At 36.2% G+C, this 25,863-nt stretch overlaps 1 protein-coding gene across 3 annotated transcripts in view; it reads left to right on the top strand.

Moving 5' to 3' along the window:
* Positions 1–25,863, top strand: part of LOC113115165 (cell adhesion molecule 1) — a 154,354-nt gene that overhangs the window by 103,363 nt on the left and 25,128 nt on the right. For all 3 annotated transcript variants that reach the window (XM_026282522.1, XM_026282523.1, XM_026282520.1), the window contains 5 exons: positions 261–413; positions 3,052–3,189; positions 6,912–7,070; positions 9,350–9,446; positions 10,241–10,413. In XM_026282522.1, the coding sequence (XP_026138307.1) occupies positions 261–413; positions 3,052–3,189; positions 6,912–7,070; positions 9,350–9,446; positions 10,241–10,413 (720 nt within the window). The remainder of the gene's footprint in view (positions 1–260; positions 414–3,051; positions 3,190–6,911; positions 7,071–9,349; positions 9,447–10,240; positions 10,414–25,863) is intronic.

Genomic DNA, 25,863 nt, shown 5'->3' with positions numbered 1-25,863 from the left:
AAACCCGAAAGCATTGAAATATACAGAGTGAAAGTGAGCAGTACAGAATGAAAAAGCTTAACATTTTGATTCTGTTAGGAGCTGTTTTAGTGGGCGGATAAAGGAAGACAAACAGACCGGCCAGATTTCATCTTACACATTTCTCAACGTGAACTTCTTGTTTATTGAGCTATTGTTATACTGCATCACACTCACGACTGATTTGTCTGCTTCCTACTCACCCACGTCTGTACGCCTCACTCTTTATGTTTTTTTCTCAGCGTTGAAGGACAGTCGGTTTCAGCTGGTTAACTTCTCCGACAACGAGCTGCTGGTGTCGTTGTCCAACGTGTCACTCTCGGATGAGGGACGGTACGTGTGCCAGCTCTACACGGATCCTCCACAAGAAGCCTACGCAGACATCACTGTGCTGGGTATGACGTCTTCCTTCAGAATGATAAAATCCAGATTATCGATTTACCTCATTGATTCCTTCACTCAATTGAACTTGTCTAATTGAATCGCACCATGACACATTATCAACCAATTACTCTCATGCCGTTTCCAATAACACAAGCCAAACAAAAAGGAACAGATGTTGCTCTATTGATATTGGTTGTTCGTTTTTGGCAGGCGTATTGACTGAATTCCTCTTAGATGTTGAAAAGGCTACATCGAGCCATTCGGGAGTGAGCTTTGTGCGCCTCTTGCGTTGAATGACACTAACATTAGAGGTTTATTATGCGGCATATTTGGACATCCTGGAGAGCTGAATGGAATTGAGTGCTCTCTAAAGTAGCATGAGTTTTATGAGGATATGCGTTCCGTCACAGCATGGACTCTTAACCACAGGACATGAAAGCATGAGGCAAGATATTAGAAAAAGAGCCCTCAAACGGCAGCTCTCGTAAGCGACAGACGCTTTAGTGCCATCAGCAAAGCACCATACGAGTTAATGTGCTATGAAGAAGTGAGACATGAGTAAAACAGCTTGTCAGTTGGTGGAGTGGGTCTGGCACTGTCCAAATACACAACGAGACCATCAAAACATAGAAATGCTTCTGCATGTGCCTCTGAATGCTTCAGAGATAGCTGAAACCGTTTGGACTGTTGCTAATCTAGCTGTGCTGTTCATCAGCCTAATTGAGCTGATGAAGCTGGTCCAAAACCCAAAGTACCCAAACACCCTCTAAAACCAGTGCTGACCAGCTTGACCAAGGTTAAGATGGTATTCAGTTGGCTGGCTGTTTTTATCCTGACCAGCTAAAAAGTGCCCAAAACCCCACTAAAACCAGCCAGAAGTCCAGCTTGACCCACGCTTGTTATCCCGCTGAAGAAAACCTGCTTAAACCAGCTGTAGATGATTTTCAGCTGTTGGCAATTTATTCATCAGCCCTCCACCCCCTTCTCCCATACAAATGCCAAAAGCTTGGAATATTTAAGAATTCAGGTTTTTGATAGAAGTATCTGATGCTCAGCACAGATGCATTTATTTGTTTAAAAATACAGTGAAAACAATCATTTTGTGAAATATTCTGACATTTTAAAATAACGGTAATGTTGCTTGATACATATATCTGTGGAACCTGTGATTATTTTGTTATTGAAAATATAAAAAAAATATTTCTTGTTATAGAAAAAAATAAAAAAATAATAAAAATACATTTATTTAAAATAGTTTGTGTAAAAAAAAAAAAAAATTCTTACCACATTTTTTATGGAATAGTGGTTTTCACAAAATATTATCAAATCTACCTTGATAATAATAAGAAATGTTTTTTAAGCATCTAAACAGAAAGTAATAATCATTTCTGAACGATCATGTGACACTGAAGCTGAAACTTTGTATCACAGGTATGAATTACTTTTTATTACTTCATTATCTGATAGCATAAATGCTTTGGTAATAATATGAGAGTTCTTTCAAAAGCATAACAAATAAAATGTAAAACTTGTAAATGTAAAATGTGCATTTTATATAGTTATAGTAGTAATGTATTTAATTTATTACATGTTATCTGGTTTACATAATCAGATTCCAAAAAACCAAGTACTTATAATTAGAGAATATTACATTTTAATATTATATTTTATTATCATATTAATATTACACTTCATAATCAGATTTCAGTTACTTTTTTATTACATTTTATTCACACAATGACAGTAAATCATTGATAATTTACTGATTCCTATTAATTCCTTTTTGTCAGCCAAAATAACTTTGACATAAAATATTTTCTTGAAGTTAATATTTCAATAATTTCACAACATATTCACATCTTTACAGTCCGATGCCACTTAATTGTCAAACAAGTTAAATATTTATATTTTTAGTGTTTAATTAATGATTAGATTTTTTATAAACTCTCTGCAGTTCTAAGACTATTTTGGGTTAAACCCTGGTTTAATGTAATGCATAATGCATTTTATGCTGTTGATTTCAAAAAATCTAATATTTTCTTTCTCTTTGCTTTTTTATATCAATATGGTACATTCAATGGTAAGTTAAAAACAAGTCAGATAAGAACAAGTAATCAAAGTTTTCATTGTGTGATATGTAATCAGTAATGTATTACAATTTGTAAGTAAGCTACCCATCTCTGTTCATATATTTGGGTTGTACTTTTTTTCAACACATAATGTTCCACAGAAGCTCTGCAAAAATAGTACCTTACAAAACCACACTGAGGAATCCACAGGCGACAGTGGCAACCCCTTTACATGTTTAGGTGGTTTGAGGTAGAAACCTTGTGAGGAACCAAGGAAGTCTTGCTGGTTTAGCTTGTTAAAATGCCTGGTGGGGACACCGGCACACCGGAAATCAATGCTGGAGACCAGCATCCAAACCAAAACATAGACTATAGGATATTTTCAGATAGAAGGTTGAGGAAAACAACACCTTTTTCCACCACAGTGTGCTTTATTACTGAATTTCAGTTCTCGAAAGTCATTGGCAGATCTTAGTAAAATAACAGTTTTTCCCTTTAGCGAGAACACAGATAAAAAACATTGACCCGACGCTGAAGAGCTGTCGCACCATCTCTAATCTTGCTGTTGATCTTCTGCCAGTTCCACCAGGCAACCCAATCTTAGAGTCCCGTGAGGAAATCGTGAGCGAGGGGAACGAGACGGAGATAACCTGCACCGCCATGGGCAGCAAACCTGCTTCCACCATCAAATGGATGAAAGGAGACCAACCACTGCAAGGTCTGACTCCGATCCAAGGAAGATTGTTCAGATAAGTCTGCTGTGATTACTGATGCCTCTGATCTGCACACAGCACACCACGTTCTAGATTCGGACTTGGTAATGACTTTTAATTAAGCCTTCAAAAGGTGTATCCGGTGAATTGACAAGAAGATCACAATACGCAGGTCTCTGAAAGAGGATTTTTTTGGTGCTTTCAGTCAAGCTTAAATAAGTAGCTTTGAATGAACTCCAACTGTTTGCCTCCCACTCAGAAAAATGCTGCCCACATATTAGTTCTCACTGGTTAAGGCAGTGCGGGCTGGCATAAACGAGTGAATGTGCAGGCTGGTTAATGTGCTTCTAAACAGCTTCTCTCCATTAGACAGCAGGGTGGGACTGTTGAATAACATTCAGATAGACTACCTGGGGAAACAGAGGCAAACATGGCAGATGATATGGCACATTTCAACAGCATCGAAGTTTGATGTGTCAACTGTTTATGGATTACAAACATCACAGCTTCATTAACTGCAGTGAAAGCAGTCAGACAGTGGCCTAAGGCAAGAGATTTGGGAAAACGCACATTAAGGTATTAATGACTGTGTTACTCTGAACCACATGATCTCTGTTGTCATTACACATTGCTTACAATACCATCGATTGTAAAGCTTTGGCAGATATTATTATGAAGCGCAAAGCAAAATTTTGACTCAACCTTAGAAAATAATTGTTTTATTTACCAAAGATCATATACTGCGTGCAAATGTTTTACCATAAATTGACCAAACCATTAACTACGACTTTTGCTTCAATAAAATCCTAATTTACTGCTCATTAATAGTTAGTAGGGTAGTTGTTAAGTTGAGATATTGGGTAGGGATGTAGAATATGTTCATGCAGAATATGTGCTTTATACAGTATGTACTAATAAACAGCCAACATGTTAATAATAGACATGCAGATAATCAGCTAGTTAATATTGAGAATTAATCAATTATAAAATTAGTATGATCCTTGATGAAAACTATTGAACTGAAAGACAATCATAATATCAGGATTCAAATTGTCGTTGGTGTACAGGAGCTGATGCATTTTTTTGTAACAGTGTCTTAGCATGCGCTTTTAGACGAGAAGGGAGATGAGCTATAGGTCAGATCCAAGCTGTAATTATTTCCCACTTCATTAGGTCCAAGTAAACCGTCATACCCTGTGCTGCAATTAGCTCAATGCCCTTGAGTCTAGAAATTGTCTTAGGATGAGGGCTAACATGATGGGCGGTTACCCTACAGGCAGCTACTGACCTCAGAGCTGCTTCATATGAATTCATCATGGTCACATGTCCTGACCATCCATCATAAGTACTGCTAATCTTGTACATTTTACTGTTTACTATTACGATATCACTCACATAGAGGTTATCGTGTTATATAAAATCATGATATCAGTACTTAAACATACTTATTCAGTTTTTAATCTAATAGTTATTTTTTTATTTCATCTTTATTTCTTTATTTATAAATGTTTTTGTTGTTTTAGCTAAACTGCTTAGCAGCAGTGTTGGTCTCTTCATATAGCTATGCACTTCATACATTTCTTAGTATCAAGATGGTAGCATCGCTAACAAAGCTATAATTTTAAGTAGCAAGGTAGCGCTGTTACATTTTCCCTATCAATATTTGAACAATCAAATCCTGTTTCAGACATTTTGCTCACAGCCCGAATCGTTTGAAGCAGTTTCTCATTCATTAAGAAAGCAAAAAGGACTATTTTAAAACACTGAGGACAAAAAGAGCCCTGGATGAAGCAGAATATTTTACCTGCAATCCAAGGATGTAGGTTTGCTTTTGACATTGTACTCCCATGAAGTACATAAAGTACTCCCAAATTATTGTTAATGTTCATAATGACTTTATCCTAGACTGGAAGATTGTGTATCTTACCGCACAACATTTTTATGTCTGTATGCTTTATATAGGGAGCTAATAATAGCCATAGATTGCGCTTTCTCTTTTCATTTGCTCTGTTTTGTCAAACACCTTCAAAACTTCAAATTCATCGATGCAACTGTGTTAATTCCTGAAGTGAACTTCTGTATTAACTGTTTTAGACTGCTGTCTTGAATTGGGTAAAATTCTGTGATTGTGCTGATCATGGCGCTGCGGCGTTGTATTAATTAAATGCACCTCCTTGAAAGCACACAGTTTTCTAAATAAAACTTCTTAGGTAACATCAATAGCATGGCGTTTCAGATGAGTCAAAAATTACAAAAACATATAAATATATGTTTGATCAAAATTGTTGCCATGGACAGTTTGGCACTTACTGGATATTGGTAGGGACATGTCCCCCCTTCTACACCCCTGCTGCAATCAATTGGAGCCAAATCTGCAAATGCATCCTCTTTTGTTGGCCAGCAATTAACAGGCTCTTTATTAAGTTCAGCACCTGCAACGTGTGAATACCTCTGTAGGGCAGATAAAGACATTTTCCCTCCAAAAGAGTTTAGAAACAGGTGCACAAAAACACCAACAGTACTAGAAATTACCTTGACTTTTTTGAAAGGACATTTTGAGATATTTACGTTTATGTATTTTACATTTATGTTGCATTTACAAATGCAACTATTTGATTTCAAAACAGTATTATAGCTATTGAACTATTTATTTTTATTTTAATCTGTATTTAACCTCAGAATGATCTTAAAGTAAAAAGAGGTTCTAAAGTCAGATTTTGTGTTGGATGTGCTTTTAAATGAAATAATTATAATCTTAATTCAAGTACTAAAGTATTTTGAGAGTCTGTAGGTAGTGTTGAGTACTATTGTAAGGTTAACCCTGTTTCAAAGTGACTAACAGTTGAAAGCATTCTTTAGACATTTAGAAAAGTAATCAGAAAGTAATCAAATGCAATCTGTTACACTGAAATGGTTATGCTACATTTTAAGTAGGGTAAATTGTAATCTGAAAACCTACATGATGGTTTTGAGTGAAAAACTTGAACCCATTGCAAAATCTGCATGAGGAAATCTTTCGCCCTTAAGCGAAATTCCCAATTGCATAGATTTCTATTGAATTGACAGTATTTTGGCCATGGAAATTTTGCCGAACAAAAGTAAATGTGTCCAAACTCAACACAATCTCAAGGGAAAACAACTATTTTGTGAGGTGGATATTTCACATTGAGTCATACAGTGTAAATAGTACAAAAATGTGCTTTATGTTCAGCTCATAAAAAAATAAAAATAATAATAATAATGAATTTTCCCACCAATTCACCAAAACTTGAATAGTTATGAATTGCCATGAGATCTTGAGATTCAGATACTTGGCCAAGCGTGGATACCAGTTTAAACCACCTTGGACTAGCAAAGTTAACAGTAGTCTAGCTCATGTCATCGATAAATCCATCCAAGTGGCAAACCCTCAATAAAAAGCATTTAATTTTGACATGGTGAACAAACTGTCATGCAACCCTGTGTTTTATGTCCTGCTGTGATGTTTGGATGTCACACATGTGGCTCAGGATGTGCCCTACACACGCTGTATTAAGCATGACTGCTCGGTGTGCACTCAAAAGACCTGTCTCCCACAATAAATGAATGTGAAATTTGTCTGGAGGTGACGGTATCATTCCTTGTGACCCTCCTCCCTCTCTTGGTGACACCGTGTTATTATGAGCAGGCCGGGATGGAAAGAGCTCGCTTGTTATGGCTGACATGTCACTCTTTCGGCCGTTCCCAGGTGAGGCGACTGTCGAGGAGTTATACGACAGGATGTTCACTGTCACCAGCCGGCTCAGGCTCACCGTCTCTAAGGAGGACGATGGAGTGGCCGTCATCTGCATCATTGACCACCCAGCCGTGAAGGACTTCCAGGCCCAGAAATACCTGGAAGTGCAGTGTGAGTCATCTCAAGATGAGGAGAAAACTTTCAGCTGTTAAATAGCTTCAGTTTAATCTTCCCACCTGCATGCAGAGGTCAATTTGACTGACATTGTAATGAACTAAAGAATCTCTTATTAAACTTTTAGACCGTTTATGAGGAAATGAACAGGAGTGAGGCCTAGGCAAAAATAGTTCGCTTTAATAGTAATTAAATTATTCACACTAATGTTACACTTGTTTTGTTTGTGGAACAAAAAAAGGAATCATTTTAAGCATCTTCAAGTAGCAATTTGACAATCACATTACAAATTTACATGAGTGAAGTCTAGACATTTGCTTATAGGAATAGACTTCAGTCAGGTTAGATGCTATATTGAATTTAATACAGATGAAAACGAGGGATAGACTTACTGTCTTTACAATAGCACACTATATAAAAAGTATTGTTCACCCAAAAAAGAACATGATGTAATTAATTACTCATTCCAAACCGGTAAGACAAATTAAGGTATTTTTGTTTAAATCTGAGAACCCTACATAGACAGCAATGCAACTGCGCAACATTCAAGGCACAGAAGGTAGTGAGGACATTGTTAAAATAGTCTACTGTTTGTGACAATAGGCTATTTGAGTTCACATGGGCTATTTTAATGATGTCCTTACTACCTTTCTGGGCCTTGAATGTTGAAGTTGTGTTGCAGTCTATGCAGGGTCAGAAAGCTCCTGGATTTCATCAAAAATATTTTAATTTGTGTTCCGAAGATGAACAATGGGTTTGGAACAACATGAGGGTAAATTAATAGTATAATTTTTATTTTTTGAGTAAACTTGATCATGTAATTTTCACCAACTCACAACTTTTTTTTTTTTTTTTGTCTATTAAAAGTTTTTCTTCAGAAAGATACAAGTCAGCTAAACAATCGGTATGCTATTAAACAACAGTACAATCCATTGAATGCTCCGTAATTCAGTCCCTAACAGCCTCATTTCATTCCTGTTAAAATCAGCCTGACTAAGGCCTATAATTCTCATTTTTAGCATCTCCATGCAGCTGTCTTCCATAAATGACAGTTCTTAGTGACAACACAGCTGTTAAGCTGTGTTACATGATAGCTTTATGCAAAGAACACACTGAAATTTGTTTGTTTGATACTCCTCCCTTCCTGTGATCTATAACCTGATAACAGAGTTCAGATCAGTGATTAAATCATTTTTCAGTGATCCGATTCTTTTCAGTGAACCATTTCTTTCAGACTGAACCGTTTGTTCATGAATCAGTTTGACTCAGTGATACCGGTCAGTGTTCACAGCTCACTGGAGCGGATGATTATTTGAATAAGAGGTTAAATATTTCCCAGATATTAAGTGGACTCCGAAGATGTGCAATATAGTCCATGAATCATACGGATTGTTCTAATGGTGCTTTTTTATGCTTATGTGTCAGTGGTCACTATAAATTTGAGACAGTCCATTTTTAGTTGCTCTACAGAGGAAGTAGTCACATGGTTTTGGACGAAAGAAATCAAGTGAGTCAATAATGGCGGAAATTCAATTTTGTAGTGAACTATTCCTTTTAACCCGGCGGAGGTCTAGGCATTTGCTTTAATTAAAACAGACCCTTGCTTGTTATGCATAAGCATGAAATGCTGTCCGCCAAATAATGCATTGATTAAGAGCGTTTGCCGCACGCTTTTTTTTTTTTTTGTGGCACGGGAAGTCCTGGAAAGGTTAACCTACCCTTTTGTAATCTTGGCAGAATATTAATTTATTCAGATAGCTGACTGCTCAGGGTGACCTTTGAGAAGAAAAGGCAGGAGGGATCAGCTCAACTGTAACAGCTTGACATTTTGACTAACATAGATAAAAGAGAAGAAAAAACATTTTACAGTACTGTTAAATTGACTGTTTAAATTCATAGCAGTGTCATCCTTCCTCACACGCTTTACCCAGGCTATAAAAATCACGTACTGTCATGTTCGCACTCTTTTAGGCTGACTTAAAATATAGTGCAGCATGAACAGTGAAGCTAAGAAGAGCAGCTAAGATCTGCTGCCTTCATTATACAGGTCTTTGTATTAAGCATGAATGCATAATACACATGAACGTAAATGTGAATCCACAAATGATGTCCAAACCTGCCGGGGATGTTTTCTAATCAGACTGAGAGGCAGGTATGTGGCCTTAGAATGATAATTAGATAGATACAATACAATAAGGGAACCGAGCTGGATCAACGTACTGCAGTGCAACTGGAAATTAGTTTGTGTTTGTGTCTTTGTTGTGTCCAATGCACAGATAAACCAGAGGTGCAGATTGTGGTGGAATTCCCTGAGGGTTTGACCAGAGAAGGAGAAAATCTCGAGCTGACATGCAAAGCTAACGGAAAACCGCAGTGAGTCCAAGGCTGGGCCCTCAAGCCACTTTACTCATTTCACATGAATTTGTTTGGTTGCTTTATCATGCAGATAATAATAAATGATAACAAGAATAACTCAGATAGACAGACAGGTATGCAAATATGTACATGGTTTGGTGTTGAGATGTGATACGTATTTTCTATTTGTTTTGTTGTTTTGATAGACACACACACACACGCATGTTTGTTTTTGTGAAAAGTGGGGACATCCCATAGGCGTAATGGTTTTTATACTGTAGAAACTGTATATTCTATCGCCATTCACCAACCCTACCCCTAAACCTAACCCTCACAGCAAACTTTGTGCATTTTTACATTCTCAAAAAAACTCATTCTGTATGATTTATAAGCATTTTGGAAAATGGGGATATGGGTTATGTCCTCATAAGTCACCCTCTCCTTGTAATACCTGTGTCATACCCATGTCATTATACAGAGTTGTGTCCTGATATGTCACAAAAAAATGCCCACACACACACAATATATATAGATAGATACTAACATTGTAGTATATTTAGATATTGAAAAATTTCATTCCTTTTATAATTAAATTTAGTCCAGTAATAATAAAAGAATAGAAACAGTCCATATGTGAACTAAAACAAGATTTTGCAGCTGAGCTTGATAGCATCATGTTCATTTGTTTGCACAGGTGTTGATTTTACAGCAGTGCTAAAGTTTTCCTGAATAAAGCACATTATTCTCTCCTCTATGCCTCCGTCTGAGCATTTTCACACTGAGCACTAAATGATTACTCTGATGTTTTACAGGCCTCATCAAATTAACTGGCTCAAAGTGGATGATGATTTCCCCTCCCACGCCGTGATTACTGGCTCTGATCTCTTCATCGAAAACCTTAACAAGTCCTACAACGGAACGTACCGCTGTGTGGCATCTAACTTAGTGGGAGAAGCCTATGATGATTACATCCTTTATGTATATGGTACGTACTTGAACTTAATCTGCATCTGTAAACAGCAATCCATAAGACCAGAGTTTCCCAGACAGTTAAATCTATAGTCTTAAACACTGCAAATGGATAGTTTTCAATATCAGTCTAAGTCTTGGCTTAATCTGTGTCTGGACAACCAGCCCTTGATGTCTACATGTAATCAGCTGCGTAATGTTGTGTTGTGACTTAAGGGTTTCAAGTTCCACATGCATTTGCTTTTCAAAGAAGCTTGATGTTTTGTTCGAGACAGAAGCTTTTAACCCTCTATTGCACAATGTTGCCTCTGGGTTTTCTTCAGTTGATGGTAATAAAATGGGTAATAATGAAGGGATGATTTTTTTGGTCACACAATGTATTTTTCTGGAGATGTAGATGGTGCACATTTTTGCTTTGGAAAGCTTCATTAAAGCATTTTCATTGATTTTTTTCCCCCCATCCTTCAAAAATATGATTCATATTTCTTAGTGAGTAGGCTTTATTTTAAAACATTTAGAAGCACATCAATTATTTGTATGTTTTGAGGAATTGCTTAAATATGTTTATTGCCCCGAAGCAACCCTGTGTGACAGTGGCATGTATATGAATGTAGTGGATGTGGATCCACTATAATGCAGTTATTATTTTAGTTATTTAACACCAGTCTTTTTGCCATTTAATTTTTAATGCAATAATGTAGTTTAATAGCTTTGTTCTTTTAGGATTTTGACATTGTTTTAAAAAAGGGAATAATAAAAGAAAAGTCTCTCAGAAAAATTCACAAATATTTAAACGAGTAAAACCCTGTTTTTTAATCATTTCTTTTAAGTGTTGCACAGAATACCTAAAAGGAAATTGCTCTCATTCCAAAAAATGTTTTTTGTTATTATTTTTTTTGTGTGTGTGTTTGATTTTACTAATGAGGTCCATTTTATGCAAGACAAGTTAATCAGAAATGTCTTTTTCAAAATTGTTTTTTCAATAATCATGCAATAGAGGGTTAATTGTTTTTTTTTTTATATGCTTCAACTGAGAGTTTTTCATAGTACTAGTCTTATTAACACAGGAAGTGAATTGTGTTCGGCACATGTTTAATCCTTAACAAGGGCTGACAGCTGGATTTTTCAAAGTCCAGGCAATAATTGCAATGACAGTGGCACTTGAAGCCTGGGATTTAACAAAGCTTTGCTTTGCTATAGAAGAATTGAAGTGTTGTTATTGTTTAAAGCAGGTTGTGTTCAGTAGTGCTAACGGCCCGCCAGCTGCAGCTATTACAGGCTGTCCTGTCGAGCCCAAGACATTAGCCTGAAGAGATGGGAGAGGGTGGCTCGTCATTGAGGTGTTTGGCACCACAGTTATTTGCCTCTGATAATGCTGATATCAGAGGCAGGTGTTTGGGAATGATGTCATCAGCGTCCCATCTGCAGATGGGAGAGTTTGTGTGCATCACAGGCCTGGAAGCGGTTCCACTTCCAGCTTAGTTCAATGTCAGTCACCTCTACCTGAGCGAGCACCACCAGCTGATTACTTCCCTTCCTCTCATTTTACAGACTCAAGGAGTTTGGGTCTATTTGCGCCGAGTGGGCGTCTTGGAAAAAGAGAAGATTTATTGCCGTCTGGCTTGATATAAGTGGCGGTTTTTAGTTATAATCTCCCAAGCATTGTGTAATATGTGAGTGAGGACTTTGCAAAAGATTTTCAGCCATAAAAAGCCTTATTATAATGGAAATGATATGCATTTGTAGTGTTACCCTGAGAGTTGCTTTTTCTCTTTAGTACAGCTCAAATTGCTCACGCTTCACAGTAAATAAAATTGTTGTCTTGTGGTGCATTTCTAAATCAATTTACGCTGGCAATTGTTGAGCATGCCCTACCTCAGAGGACTAAAACAAGTGGAAAGACCTCTTGTAACTTGATAATCCTGGGCACACCATACTTCTCCAGCCTGTCAGAGTTACTTTTAATGCTGCTCCTCGGGGGATGGCAGCTTTGCTTTTGCTACAGAGCATTTCCTTTTACTGCCACAGTAAAGCAGTGACTTGTGTTGAGCAAATGCTTACAGCTCCTCTGTCATATTTTTTTTTTTTTTTTTTTTCATGAAGCGTTAAACAGGAAGCTTGGTCGTAGCAGACAGTCATTTCCCAAAATCCTAATCCTGGGCATCGCAAGACAATGGAGACAGTGTAACAGTTTCTCCATTTACCCCATTACTGCATTCATGGCCTTCACAAAGGGGACTGTTTTGATGTCAGATCAAATGTTTTTGTAGGCTAATGTGAATTTGCAATGGGACAGATACATGTCACAAGCTGATAAGCTTGTAGCGGAGATGCTAAGAGTGAAAACCCATCCTGTGTTACCGAAGCCCCTGGCACAGATAGTACTCAGTTAATTTGCCCGAAAAAAGGCTTTATTTGTTTTTGAAATTGGAATTGGATGGAAACAACAAATGTAATAATAATAACAACAATAACAATAATTATATAGAAAAAAATATGCATGGTATTATTTGTCTGATAAGAAATCATATTTTATTATGTTAGCTGAAAAGAAAACTTTTCCAATACAAAACTCCACAAAAAGACCTTTTTAAAAAGTATATGTGTGTGTGTGTGTGTGTGTGTGTGTGTGTGTGTGTGTGTGTGTATATATATATATATACACACAGTGGCCTCCATAAGTAATGACAAAATTGCTTTCTATGCTGTGGAGTCAAGACATTTCCAAATATGATTAAAAGACGAATATGTGACAAAACTACAGAATGTCACATTTTATTATTAGGTCTTTCGACACATGCATATTTTACCAAATAAAAAAGACAGCACTTTTAGCATTCATCCCACTATTTGATGTGAGCATTAGTATTGGAACAGTTGAATTTAAGGCTAGAATTGAATTTAAGGCAGTAAAAAAATTAAAGCTAATATTTAGTTGCAGATCCCTTGCATGCAATCAGAGCAGTGAGTCTGCAACCCATAGACATCACCAGACTCTTGGTCTTATGCATTGAAAAACAGCTTTAATGCAGCCAATTCCAACTGTTGCTTGTTTTGGGGAGTTTCTGTCTTCAGTCTCCTCTTCAGCTGGTGAAATTAATGTTCAATCGGATTTTAATCTGGAGATTGATTTGGGCAATCTAAGACTTTGCATTTCTTTGCAATGAAACAGTCCTAGACTGAACTGGCCGGGTGTTTTGGGTCTTTGTCCTGATCCAATATAAAGTGCTTTCTAATGAGTTTGGGGCATTTTCTTGAATATTGGTAGCCAATATGATTTTGTACCCTTTCAAATCCATTCTGCTAATGCCATCATACATTAAGTCATCATAAAAATTAAGAGTTCTAATGACAGCCACACATGCCCATGCCTTTACACCACCTCCACCAAGCTTTACAGAAAAGGTTGTATGCTTAGGATCATTTCCAGTTCCCTTTTTTTCTCCACACTTTTGCTTTCCAATCACCTAGATTAATCTTAAGCCACTTTCATACTGTGATTCCGGAAAGTACTCGGGTAGTGTGTCCCGGTAGATTTTGCTCCTTCCACACTGCCAGTGATTTTAGTGATGTCAAAAACTATCACACAAAACAAATTTTAATATTACACAAAGATAACCTGAGTAAATACAAAATGCAGTTGATTTCATTTATTAAAGGGATAGTTCACTTTGAAATTAAATGTTGGTATGTTTTAGCTTACCTCAATGGCATCCAAGATGTAGGTGTCTTTGTTCCAGCAGTAGTTTCAATTTTGATATTTTTAGGTCAAACCGTTCTTGTCTGTCAGTCATATAATGGAGGTCTATGATCACCACCTCAAAGAACATGCACAGAGAAGTCCAAATTAAACAATTCCCCATCGTAAGTACACATTGATGGCCTACAACACGAAACGAGAGGTTTGTGTGAGAATACGAAAAGTATTTGTATCATTTTTACCTCTTGTACACAACCACGTCCAAGTGATCTGAGGGCGCGATCGCTTCCTGGTGTGTGACATTTCAGGTGTTTGCGATAACTGTCAATGAGTCCTTCTCATCGCTGTGGATGAATTTTGGCCCACTCTTCTTTGCAGAATTGTTTTAATTTATTCACACTGGAAGGTTTTAGAGCATGATTGTACTGTTTAAGGTCTAAATCTCAATTGTCCACAGAATATTTGCCCAAAAGTCTTGAGACAACTGACCTTAATTGAGGCAAGTGAGGTCTGCAGTTCTTTAGGTGTTGTTCTGATTCTTTTATGACCTCCTGGATGAGTGGTTATTGCACTCTTGGAGTAATTTTGGTTGGCTGGCCGCTCCTGGGAAGGTTCACCACTGTTCCAAAGTTTTCTCCATTTGTGGATAATGGCTCGGACTGTGGTTCACTGGAGTCCCAAAGCCTTTAGATCACGGCATGATGTGTTGCTCTTTAAATAGCAGGTCATATGGTATTTTAAAATGTCCTAATATTGTATTGGAGTCATCTACAACAGGATAAAATACATCTAAGGTCAGAAAACATTGTAATTTTCTCAGAATATACATTTAATATTAGAGTCAATTGCCAATGATTTCGAAACGATGCGTTCCATGCAAGTTCGGAGCAAACCCCTCCCTTCCATAAGCCTTGAGCAAATTAGTAAGTGCTACCATTGACAAAGCACCTTTGCATAAAACAATAATATTCTGCTCTAATCCGTTCTTATAATGACATAAAATACAAAAAAACGTATGCAAGCGTAATAGTGCACACAGCTAAAGTTTAGCTGCTAAACTGTGAACACTTAAAATAATAATGGTGGATACATAAGCCGTGCTAAGATGACTAACGGATGAAACAATAGTTTGTAAACCAAAACATGTTTACTGTAATGTTTGAAGAACGTTGAACAAAAGATCTTAACTTTTAATCAGAACGCAGAACAGCTGCATCACAGGCACACCAGCCTAAACTAACTCGCTCGTCTCTCCCGCATTAACCCTTTAACTACCAGTGCAGCAAAATAAACAGCGATTTCAAATGTCATGATTTCACATGATTACAAAGACTTTGTGCTACACTAAAGACTTTATTATTGAATGAAGTAAAGGAGATTCAGAATCAACTCTCTCTTTTGAAAGACCATATCTTTATTTGTCATGCACTTTTTTTGATTAAAAACTTTGTTGTCTGTTTTCCTTTAAGGATACCTATGTTATAATCTGCAAAAGAGATATTTTTCAAAAACCCATATGACCTGCTCTTTAAGCATGCTTAACTTTGTCAGACATGTTCTATTTAAGTGAATTATTAATGCAACAGGTCTGGCAGTAATCATATCTGTGTGTGGCTAGTGAAATTGAACTCGATACGAATCACAGTTCTTTCATGATTTGACAGTATATACATTATAATTTTTTTTTTCCAAGATCCTTTAATGAAAAGAAAGTTCAAAAGAACAGCATTTAGTTGAAATATAAATGTTTTGTAGCATTATTCATTTCTTTAATGCCATTTTTGATCAATTTAATGCATCCTTGCTCAAAGTCATAATTTCTTTTAAAATCCTGACCCAAAACCTTTGCAGAGTCATCTATATAAAATGAACAAAATGAAACAGTACAGTTATCTTAAAGAGTTATTTCGACCTGCTCTGACCTTTTAAAAATGAGTTTCATGGGTGTAACCTAATGCAGCAGGTTCATTTCACATTTAATGCTATTTTTCACACGAATAAAATTGCACTTTTTAGGTTACACAATAAATACATTTTTACAGTGTATATAATGCTTTGATTTGTAATGATGCCAATTTTGTTTGTTGCACTAATGCACCATAATGATTATTCTTAAGTTTGTTTATTTTCTCCTGTTCCATTTTATATCCCTTTGTTCCTTCCTTTAGTCCCAATTCAGACAAAGGGAAATCTAGGGCTGCAAATCTATTTTAAAAGCTTTGTGATATACAACTAATGTCAAATTTAGTTCAAGAAAAGGACGGAAGTAATATCTTCTCTTTGGTAAATATGTTGTAACTGTGCTGCTGCAGGGGATGTCTATGCCATGACTTTATAAGTGTTTTTCAGGGTGAAGAGATACAGGGTTAAAATCCAACTTGATCCCGGTTCTAGTGGTGGTGGGTGGCTCAGTCCAGAAACATCTGCACCGTGAATTGGAAGAGCAAAGCTTAAGTCCTTCTAAAGCCACTTTTGCTAGCTATTGTGGCCTTGAGCAAGACATTTAATCTTCTTTAACTGCAAAGGGCACCCTATGACTGCCCTTCATCTCTGTTTGTGATCACAGATATACAGTAAAAAAAAAAAAAAGGTGCATAGTAGGTGCAGTTAACATTTTTAACATTGAAATCAACTTAAAGAAATGTTTGCCTGCACATTCCCAACTTAATGAACCTGAAAGGACTTAATATTCCTCTACAGAGACCTAGCAATACCTTCTGCCAGTCCTAAAACACTATAGATCACTTGAAGTCAATTTTCCCAGTTCTTTAAACTAGGTCACTTACATCTTCTCTGATAAGCATTTAACTGGAAAAGGACGAGGAGTAGGTTTTTTTTTTCTGTCTAGCTATAGCAAAGTACTTTCTCTAGTAAATTTTCAGTTCACTTCATGGCCCTTTTCCTTCTGAAAGATACAGGCTAGTTGTAATGGTTTTCCAGGTAGGTGATTTTGCCCGCAGGATTGTTCAACTGACAGTAAAACCTGCTGATCAGGTACTTCTTTAATGCAATTCGTGTACGTTTATCTGCGTTCATATCATTTATCATCATAATGAAGTTGTCTTAAATTATCTGGAGATTTGGCAGTCGGGAATACTGTATGTGACACTGAAGGAAACAGCACATCATTTTAAATGCTCAAGGTCTACAGCCTTGACATTAAATGCATGCTCCATTCTTTTGTATCATTCTGTATATGTTTGCCTCATTATCCTTATTTGTCCCCTGAGTCATATTTCATCTTTTGATGTAAATGTAGTTTACATGTTGCAAATCCTTCAGTGACTCATTAACTCTTTATTAACAGAAAACAATATACAAAGCGAAAGTATTTATAAAGCTGTAGAGATTTGAATGTCTTAATAAGAGCTTTTAATTACATCTGAGGCTTCTTATGTTGACATAACGCATGCTAAAATTTAACAAAAATAGCTAAATACACATTTGTGCTCACAGGAGAATTGATTTCCTCCACTAATCATGGCATCCAGATTAATTAGTGTGTATCTATTAACACCCTGTCTGCATTTTTTAAGTATAGCATTCGCAGTGGAATATTGCTTGCAGGTGTAGTTCAGGCAGTGCATTTAATTCGTTGGTGGAGCTAATCAATCTAGTCCAGCTAATTGCATGTTTGCTTTTTAGTCTGTCTCTAGTTTTAAATGGTGCTGTTCAGCTGTTTTGAATTTCCAGTCACTGGATTAGTATTAGAAATTCTGTGTGATTTTAAACTAGAAGTATATTTTCATAGATAAACATTCTTATCAATTTCATAAAGTTATATGATTTAAGAGTTAGGGCTATGACTGATCATATTATATTATATTAAACTAGTATCATTTTCAAGCATAATATTGCCGGTTACTTTGTCCATTTTTGATCAAATTTACTTGCGTGTCTCTGAGCAACATATAGCATTGGCGTTCCCGAATGAATCAGAATTTTGAACCAATCAGTTGAGTGAATGATTCAATGACTTATTAAAGAATTTATTCCAGATAGAATTTGTTGTCCCTAAGTAAATCAATCTTTTTGAACAAATTGGTTCGAAAGATTCAATGACTTGATAAATGTCACTTGTCGCCATCTAAAAAGTTATTATTATAGACCTCCTTCGTGTGAATCACATTGTCCAATTATAAATGTATGTGAAATATTTTAATAGTATTGTAACAAGATATCATAATACTAATATCATTTAATATTTTCATATTAGTATATAATAGTACTGTAATAATATATCACAATGCATTTGTATTATAACATTATTTTTGCATCATTAGTTATTCATTATTCATTTATTCCATCAATTTTCCTTTTCTAATTTACGACTGTTTATTACTTACATATTCATGTTCACAGCAACTGATTACTTTGAAGTTCTGCTATGGTATTTTATTTTTGCATTTGCCCTGAAAGACTCTAATGTGTGTGTTTAAACCTCTAAACCTGCACCCTATGTGTTTCCTCCTACATCTAGGTTGGCAGTGCTATTATTTACCACTCTTTTTAACCAACGTCTCTCCCAGTGGGAATTGTGTGTGTTTCAATTACAGTGACTTGATGTTCTGTGCGAAGGCCTGTTGGGAGAGAATAAGTATCGACACAGACCATGTCCAGCATTAACCTCCATATTCAGGCTCCTATGGGAGATGTTCTCTCAGCCAAACCCATGCAACATTCGCTCTTGTTAAAACGCTAATGTAGACTCGGTGTCACAGCGTGCCACATACAATCTTATCTGTTTTTTCTTGACTGCCCCAGATGCTGAATGACTACAGATACTCTGTAATGTTTGATAATAGGCCAAAGTTTCTGTCAAGACCACTAATATGCAGTATAAAAGCTGTGTACTGTATATTTGCCAGTATTAGACAGCCTTTTAACTGCTTTAAATACAGCTGTGACAGCATAATACATTTGACATTGAGAATAGGATTGATACACCACATAAAGGGAGACACTGCATATGTTTAAGGCTTTTCATACATTAGATAATTTATCATGCACTCAAAGGTTTTTCGTTTTATGAGAGCTCCTCGTCGTTTCATTATAGTAATATTTGCTACCTCATGATTTTTTCTTTATTCCTACACAGGTGATCAGTGTATCTTTTCCCAGATTATTGAAAGTCAGTGGGGTCCGGTGTTGATGGAGAAAAACTTTTCTTCTGTTTAAACAGTAAACAAATGTTCAAATGACACTCATCGGCCACTTTATTAGGTGTACTTGTGCTGCTTTCCCGTCCTGTCGGAATTAACGTAAATACAAGTTTCCTAATTGGAAATTAGACATGAACGCCTCTCAAGTTGTATTTACTACTGGGAAATGTTCAAATAATTTTGATACCAGAGTTTCCAAGTTAGGCAGGTCATAATCTTTAGTGAAATAAGTATGTATTTAACCGAAGTTCCGGAATGGAAAAGTTCTAAAAACCAAGCATCAGAATGGGGAAGAAAGGTGATTTAAGTGACTTTGAATGTGGCGCGGTTGTTGGTGCCAGACGGGCTGGACTGAGTATTTCTGAAACTGCTGATCTACTGGGATTTTTGTGTAAAACAATTTCTACAGTTTACAGAGAATGGTCCAAAAAGAGAAGATATCCAGTAAGCAGCAGTTCTGTGGGTGAAAATACTTTTTTGATGCCAGAAGTCAGAGGAGAATGGCTGATTCAATCTGATAGAAAGACAACAGTAACTCAAATAACCACTTGTTAGAACCAAGGTATGTGGAAGAGCATATCCTGAACGCACAACAAACTGAACCTTGAATCAGATGACCACACCTGGTGCCACTCTTGTCATAAAAGAACAGGAAACTGAGGCTAAAATTGGCACAGGCTCACCAAAATCGAGCAACAGAAGATTGTGAAAGCATGGATCCATCCTTCCTTTTATCAGCGGTTTATGCCACAACTTACCAAAGTACTGTTACTGACCATATCCATCCCTTTATCTTGTGATGGCTACTTCCAACAGGATAATTTATGTTACAAATCTCAAATCATCTTGATCATCTATCTATATTTCTGTTTGTGTTAAAAAAAAAATAAAAAAAAAAATAAAACATGAAGAAAAAAAACTTAATAAAATGGTCTCAAATCCCACTAGATTGTGCTATAATAAGCAAATTTCAGTTTTCGCACATAACTCTACCAAACAAAAATATATAATAACAAGGACAAATGTATCGGTTTCCATCATGAATTTTACATACAGTGCCCTCCATAAGTATTGCAACAGTAAAGACAAAATTCAGAATATACAGATATATAATGCAGAAATCTGTAAGTATGATTAAAAGATGAATATGAGACAAAATTACAGAATGTCACATTTTATTATTGGGTGATTCAACACAAAGATGTTTTACCAGCTTAAAAGATCAGCACTTTAAAGTTTTATCTCCCTGTCTGATGTGAGCATAAGTATTGGAACATTTGCCTCACTGGTCAAGTGTTCAGCTGTGTCCTGTTGCATTAATTTTTCAGATATTTTAAGCAGGGAATGTGTCTTATAAGTTATATCCATTGCTTCTGCACTCTAAGTCTTGCATTTGATGATGACACACACAAACCAGGATGAAGATGAAGAAGCCGACTCTGAAAGAAAAGCAAGCAATTTGGATGCGAAAGAAAATAGGAAGTCAGTTAGAACTATAGAAAAAACAAAGGGCATGGAGAAATCAAGAGTTTGGAAACTACCGGCTACATCAGCAACCAACGACGAACTAAAAGGGCTGAGAAAACAACAGTAGCTGATGACAGACAAATCATAAAAGCTGTGAAAATGAACCCTAAAATACATGTCTGTAAAATCGCCAACAACCTCCAGAAAGCTAGGGTGATGCTCTGTCAATCTACAGTCTGCAGGAGAATTTAACACAGAATTACAGAAGCTACACAGCAAGATGCAAACCTCTGATCTGCAAGATTCTTCACAAATGTGAGCCAGTAGAGTTTTGGAATTGAGTTGATGGACCGATGAAAAAAAGATTAACCCTTATCTAAGTGATTGGAAAGCAAAAGTGTGGAGAAAAAAGGGAAATGCAAATAATCCTAAGTAGTGGTCTACCGATATATCACCAAGGCCGATATATCGGCTGATATTTGCCATTTTTCAAATATCGGCCTGGTAAGTTTTTCTGCTTGGCCGATGTGTTCGAAGTGGGACTTTTATTTTTACATTGCAGAGAGCGGTAGTGCCTGAGCGCACACAGGACTTACGCTCTCTTTCTTCTTCGTCATCATTAACAATTCTGTCTAATACGAATAGAAGTCTGTCTAATAATCAGATTAAACAAAGGAATAAACTAAGGGATTAATGTATAAAGAAATTATTATAATGATTTCTTTTATATTAGGCCTATTAGTAATAGAAAGGCAAACATTATAATACTTTCTCGTTTGCCATCAGCATTAAGCAAATATGCATTTATATAATTTAAACAAATCTTTGAATGACTAATTAATATTTAATTTTACTAATCTTGCAAACTCAGTCGAATCCAGCTGTGAAATTTTTATCCAGCATGATCACATGTTTTCTGTGTCATGGTCTGTACTTGTGAATTGAATGCTTTAAACTATAAACTTGTGATTTCAAATTATGCTGCACTTTATGCATTTGTCATATTCATGTCATTTTCACTGTGTGCTGTATGTAAGATGAGGGTTATTCTGGCTTTATTTGAAAAATATGATTCCCAATGCACACAAACTTCCCAGAATACTAAGTGCCCTGTTGGTTACAGTGTTTACTTTTTTATATTATAATTTTATTAAATATAATATATAAAAAAATATATATATTGGCTTTATATCAGCTATGGCCCCCTGCTTTCCCAAAAAAATACCCAAAAAAATACATATCAGTCGACCACTTATCCTAAGCATACAACCTCATCTGTAAAGCTTGGTGGAGGTGGTGTACGATTGAACATTAATTTCACCAGCTGAAGAGGAGACTGAAGACAGAAACTCCCCCCTTATGAAACAAAAATATATTGCAATATATTGGAAAATATCATGTAATATATTAGGCATATATTCTTATATATATTTATTTTTTCCAATATATTGCAATATATTGAAAGCGGCAATCATTTGTATATTTTGCAATATATTATATAATATATGTATCATCAAAATATTATTAAATGTATTCAAATATATAAAATATTAGAAAATAAAAAGGGAAAATAATATATTACAATATATCACAATATATTTTAAGAAATATATTGGTAAATATATTTTCCTTTCGCAAGGGCCCAAAACAAGCAACAGTTGGAATTGGCTGCATTACAGACTGGGGAAAAGCATTTCAAAGCGTAAGACCAATAGTCTGGTGATGTATGTGGGTTGCAAACTCACTGCTCCTATTGCATGCAAGGGATCTGCACGATCTACATCTGCCTTAAATTCAACTGTTCCAATACTTATACTCACATCAAATAGTGGGATGAACGCTTAAAGTGCTGTCTTTTTTATTTGGTAAAGCATGTATGTGTCTAAAGACCTAATAATAAAATTTGACATTCTGTAGTTTTGTTGCATATTAATCTTTTAATCATATTTGCCCATGTCTTGACTCCACAGCATATAAAGCAGTTTTGTCTTTACTGTCCCAATACTTATGGAAGACACTGTATGTTTTAAAATCAGAGTGTATTCAATCAGTGAAACATTACTGTCATCATAAGAATCACAGTCATTGAGGTGCTCTCACCTGCAAACAGGTCTCCTGGTGTGATTTTTCAACATAAATAACAGAAAATAAAGGCAAGTCAGCCTAACTCATGCCGGCTCAACTCAGATCTGGACCATTACCCAGAGATTCAACACATTCAGCATTGCTGAGAGACAGTGGAACAGAGCCAATGGGTTTTATGAGGACACATCTCGCAAGTGTTGTCAGGACAATCCTGCTCACGATAAGTACTCGTATCGTCCATTTTCTCACCGCGTGATTGGAATTTCATATTTCCATCCTTCACATACAAATGGAAATATTGCACGTCCAAACAGATTCACATCTCGCCGCTCATAACATCGAGCCAGGAGTCACCCAGCCTGCAAATTGCCCGTGGAAAATTCTTGTTTGCTTGACTATTATGCATGCCACATCCTATTCAGACCTTTGTGTTGGCCGTATCCCCTGCATGCACAATTTCAGCCACGGGACTATGACATTTCCAAAACCCGTCTGCAATCGGTCATGGAGCACGAAATCCCTGAAATATTTTCATCAGGCGATGCATCTCCCAGCATCTGCATTCAGAGACATTATCCTGTCCTTGATGTTTTATCATTAGTTGGGAAGTGTTTGGGCTCCTACTGAGATCTTTTGATGGAGCACAGACAATAAAGTGATGGAGACAGCCAGCCAATTTTGCCTGCTGCGACTGTTCCCCAGCAAGGCGTCTGAGTATCTGTGCTAAAAAGTGGAATGATAGTCACATCGCACAGCCACAGTACAATAGCTCGGCCGCATTTGCCAGCGCCCCATTATTCCACTGATTGTGCGATGGCTGTATCCAATATGACTGTGTTTATTAATAAATGACTCTCATAATGTAATTTTCTCTTTCTCCTGTTTCCATACTCGCCGCATGATAGCAAAGCTGCCTGAAAGATTTGAAATAAGTCGAGTGGACCTTTTTGGTTTTCTTCTCTGCATGTAAATCTCATTTAGTTTTCGGATGCAAACTTTAGGACTGACCATCCGAGCGATGAAATCAGATCCGTTTGTCTTGGCCTTGTAAGTCAATATTTGTTACATCTACATCAGTTGCTGTAGTAATGATGTCAGCAAGGTGCCGTCAAACTTTCTCATACAAAATCTGAGTGCAGCTGTCAGAGAGGACGGCAAACTAGGAAATTTTGCCTCTGCTCACGTCCATCACTGCATCTCATCGCAGAGCTGAAATCACAAGGCACATTCATGCAAATACTGCCGATTTATTCGCTCATTCATTATACAGTGCATTCGGACACAGCTGCAGATTGTATTGCACACTTTTGTGTGATGTTACATACATTTTGTGCCAGAAAACGCAGATCAGATGCATTCCAAAAAAGTCTGATTTTAATCTGATTGGATCGGGTTTGGATCACTTTGTAAACATCGGATTTCATGTGGTGTTTTTCTCGCTGTTCAGTCTGCAAACAAAACAACTAAACGGATTTGAGTCAGATATGCCAAAACATCGGATTTTTGCTGCCTGTCTGAACAAAGCCCTTGGCACAGTGTGTTTTGTTTAATCACGTGGCTTGTGTCGGCCAGTGTCATGCCCATTGAATTGCAGGCTTTATACTATTGCTTGGAAGTCTGATTCTATATAACTTAAGCTGTCGTTTTCTATTATGGCATGTAGTAAGCCCATTATATCAATTCACGTCCTTTTCTTTACATGTTTCTTACATTACATTTGATCAAATATCTATAGCTGGCCAATTTGCCTTCAGCTGTTTCAATAACACTGTTTTGCAAGAAAATGCTTCACAGTCAGACATGCAATTTTATGTAAAATCAAAATAACAGGCCATTTTTTCGTTTAAATCAAGGATATTTATGAGCTATTGTCTGAATTAAGCCTCCTTTACATGTGGACATTCTTTAGAGCATTTGCACCTTGTATTATAGTGTATCTCAATTGTGATTTAATAAAAGTCAGCCTGCAATTACCCACATAAAATGGAAAACATAACTTATATATTACATCAGAGGTTGCGCAAACTGAGCATGTTCTATGTTTTACCAAATATCAAAGACATGAACAGAAAGGCTAGAAAGTCACTTTATAGAGCGGAAACAGTTTGGTTTTAGGAAGAGTTTTGGATAGTTAAAAAAATTTTTATAATAATAATAATAATAATTACATTTAATTACAAATTAATTCAGCCTTTTATTACTCAAAAAAATGAATACTTTTATTTAGCAAGGATGCATTAGATTAATTAAAAGTCACAGTAAAAGAGACTTTTACATTTCAATTTCAAATATATCCTGAATTAAAAAAAAAAGATAAAAGAAAAAAAATTAACATTGATAATAATAAAATGTTTATTGAGAACTAAAATCAGCAAATTATAATAATTTCTAAAGGATCATGTGACACTGAAGACTGGAGTAATGATGCTGAACATTCATCTTTGCCATGGCAGGAATAAATTACATTACAAAAAAAAAATGCTGATTTAGTGGGCACAAGACAAGGTAAAAATTTAACACAACAGTGCTTAATAGATTGGAAGTTTATTCCCTCATTAAAGACATTAAGTACACATTCATGTACATTTCCCTTTTTACCAATTTTTGAATACATTTTTTTTTTCAAATCAGACTTTGTAATGTTTTGATTAATCTGAGAGCTGGTTTGTTTGGTTGACGTCTTTAAACTCTTTGATGAAAAAAAAAAAATGAATGAATGGAACAAAAATTTCCGAAACCAAGTTAGCTTAATAAATGGGCAGGTACTGTTGCGCTCTATTGCATTTCCCTGCTTTAGAAACATTCCCACAGTAAAAGGATGCTAATAAGGCTTAGAAGTGAGGAAAATGGGAGACAATAAAGTTTTAAATTGCCCCTGTGAGGATCTGGAGAGATAAACAGGATATCGTTCATTAAATTGGATGACCAGATCATAAGACCTGATAACAGCATGTTGGAAAATGTACAAATTCCATCAATGTATATCATTCTATCAAAATGACAGATATTGATCTTTTATTATGCAGTTACGTCTTTTTTTGCCCAGTGAATG

The sequence above is a fragment of the Carassius auratus genome, chromosome 15 (genome assembly GCF_003368295.1).
Source record: "Carassius auratus strain Wakin chromosome 15, ASM336829v1, whole genome shotgun sequence".
NCBI classification, from domain to species: Eukaryota; Metazoa; Chordata; class Actinopteri; order Cypriniformes; family Cyprinidae; genus Carassius; species Carassius auratus.
The sequence above is the reverse complement of the archived record's forward strand: the minus strand, read 5'-3'. Positions and strand labels throughout refer to the sequence as shown.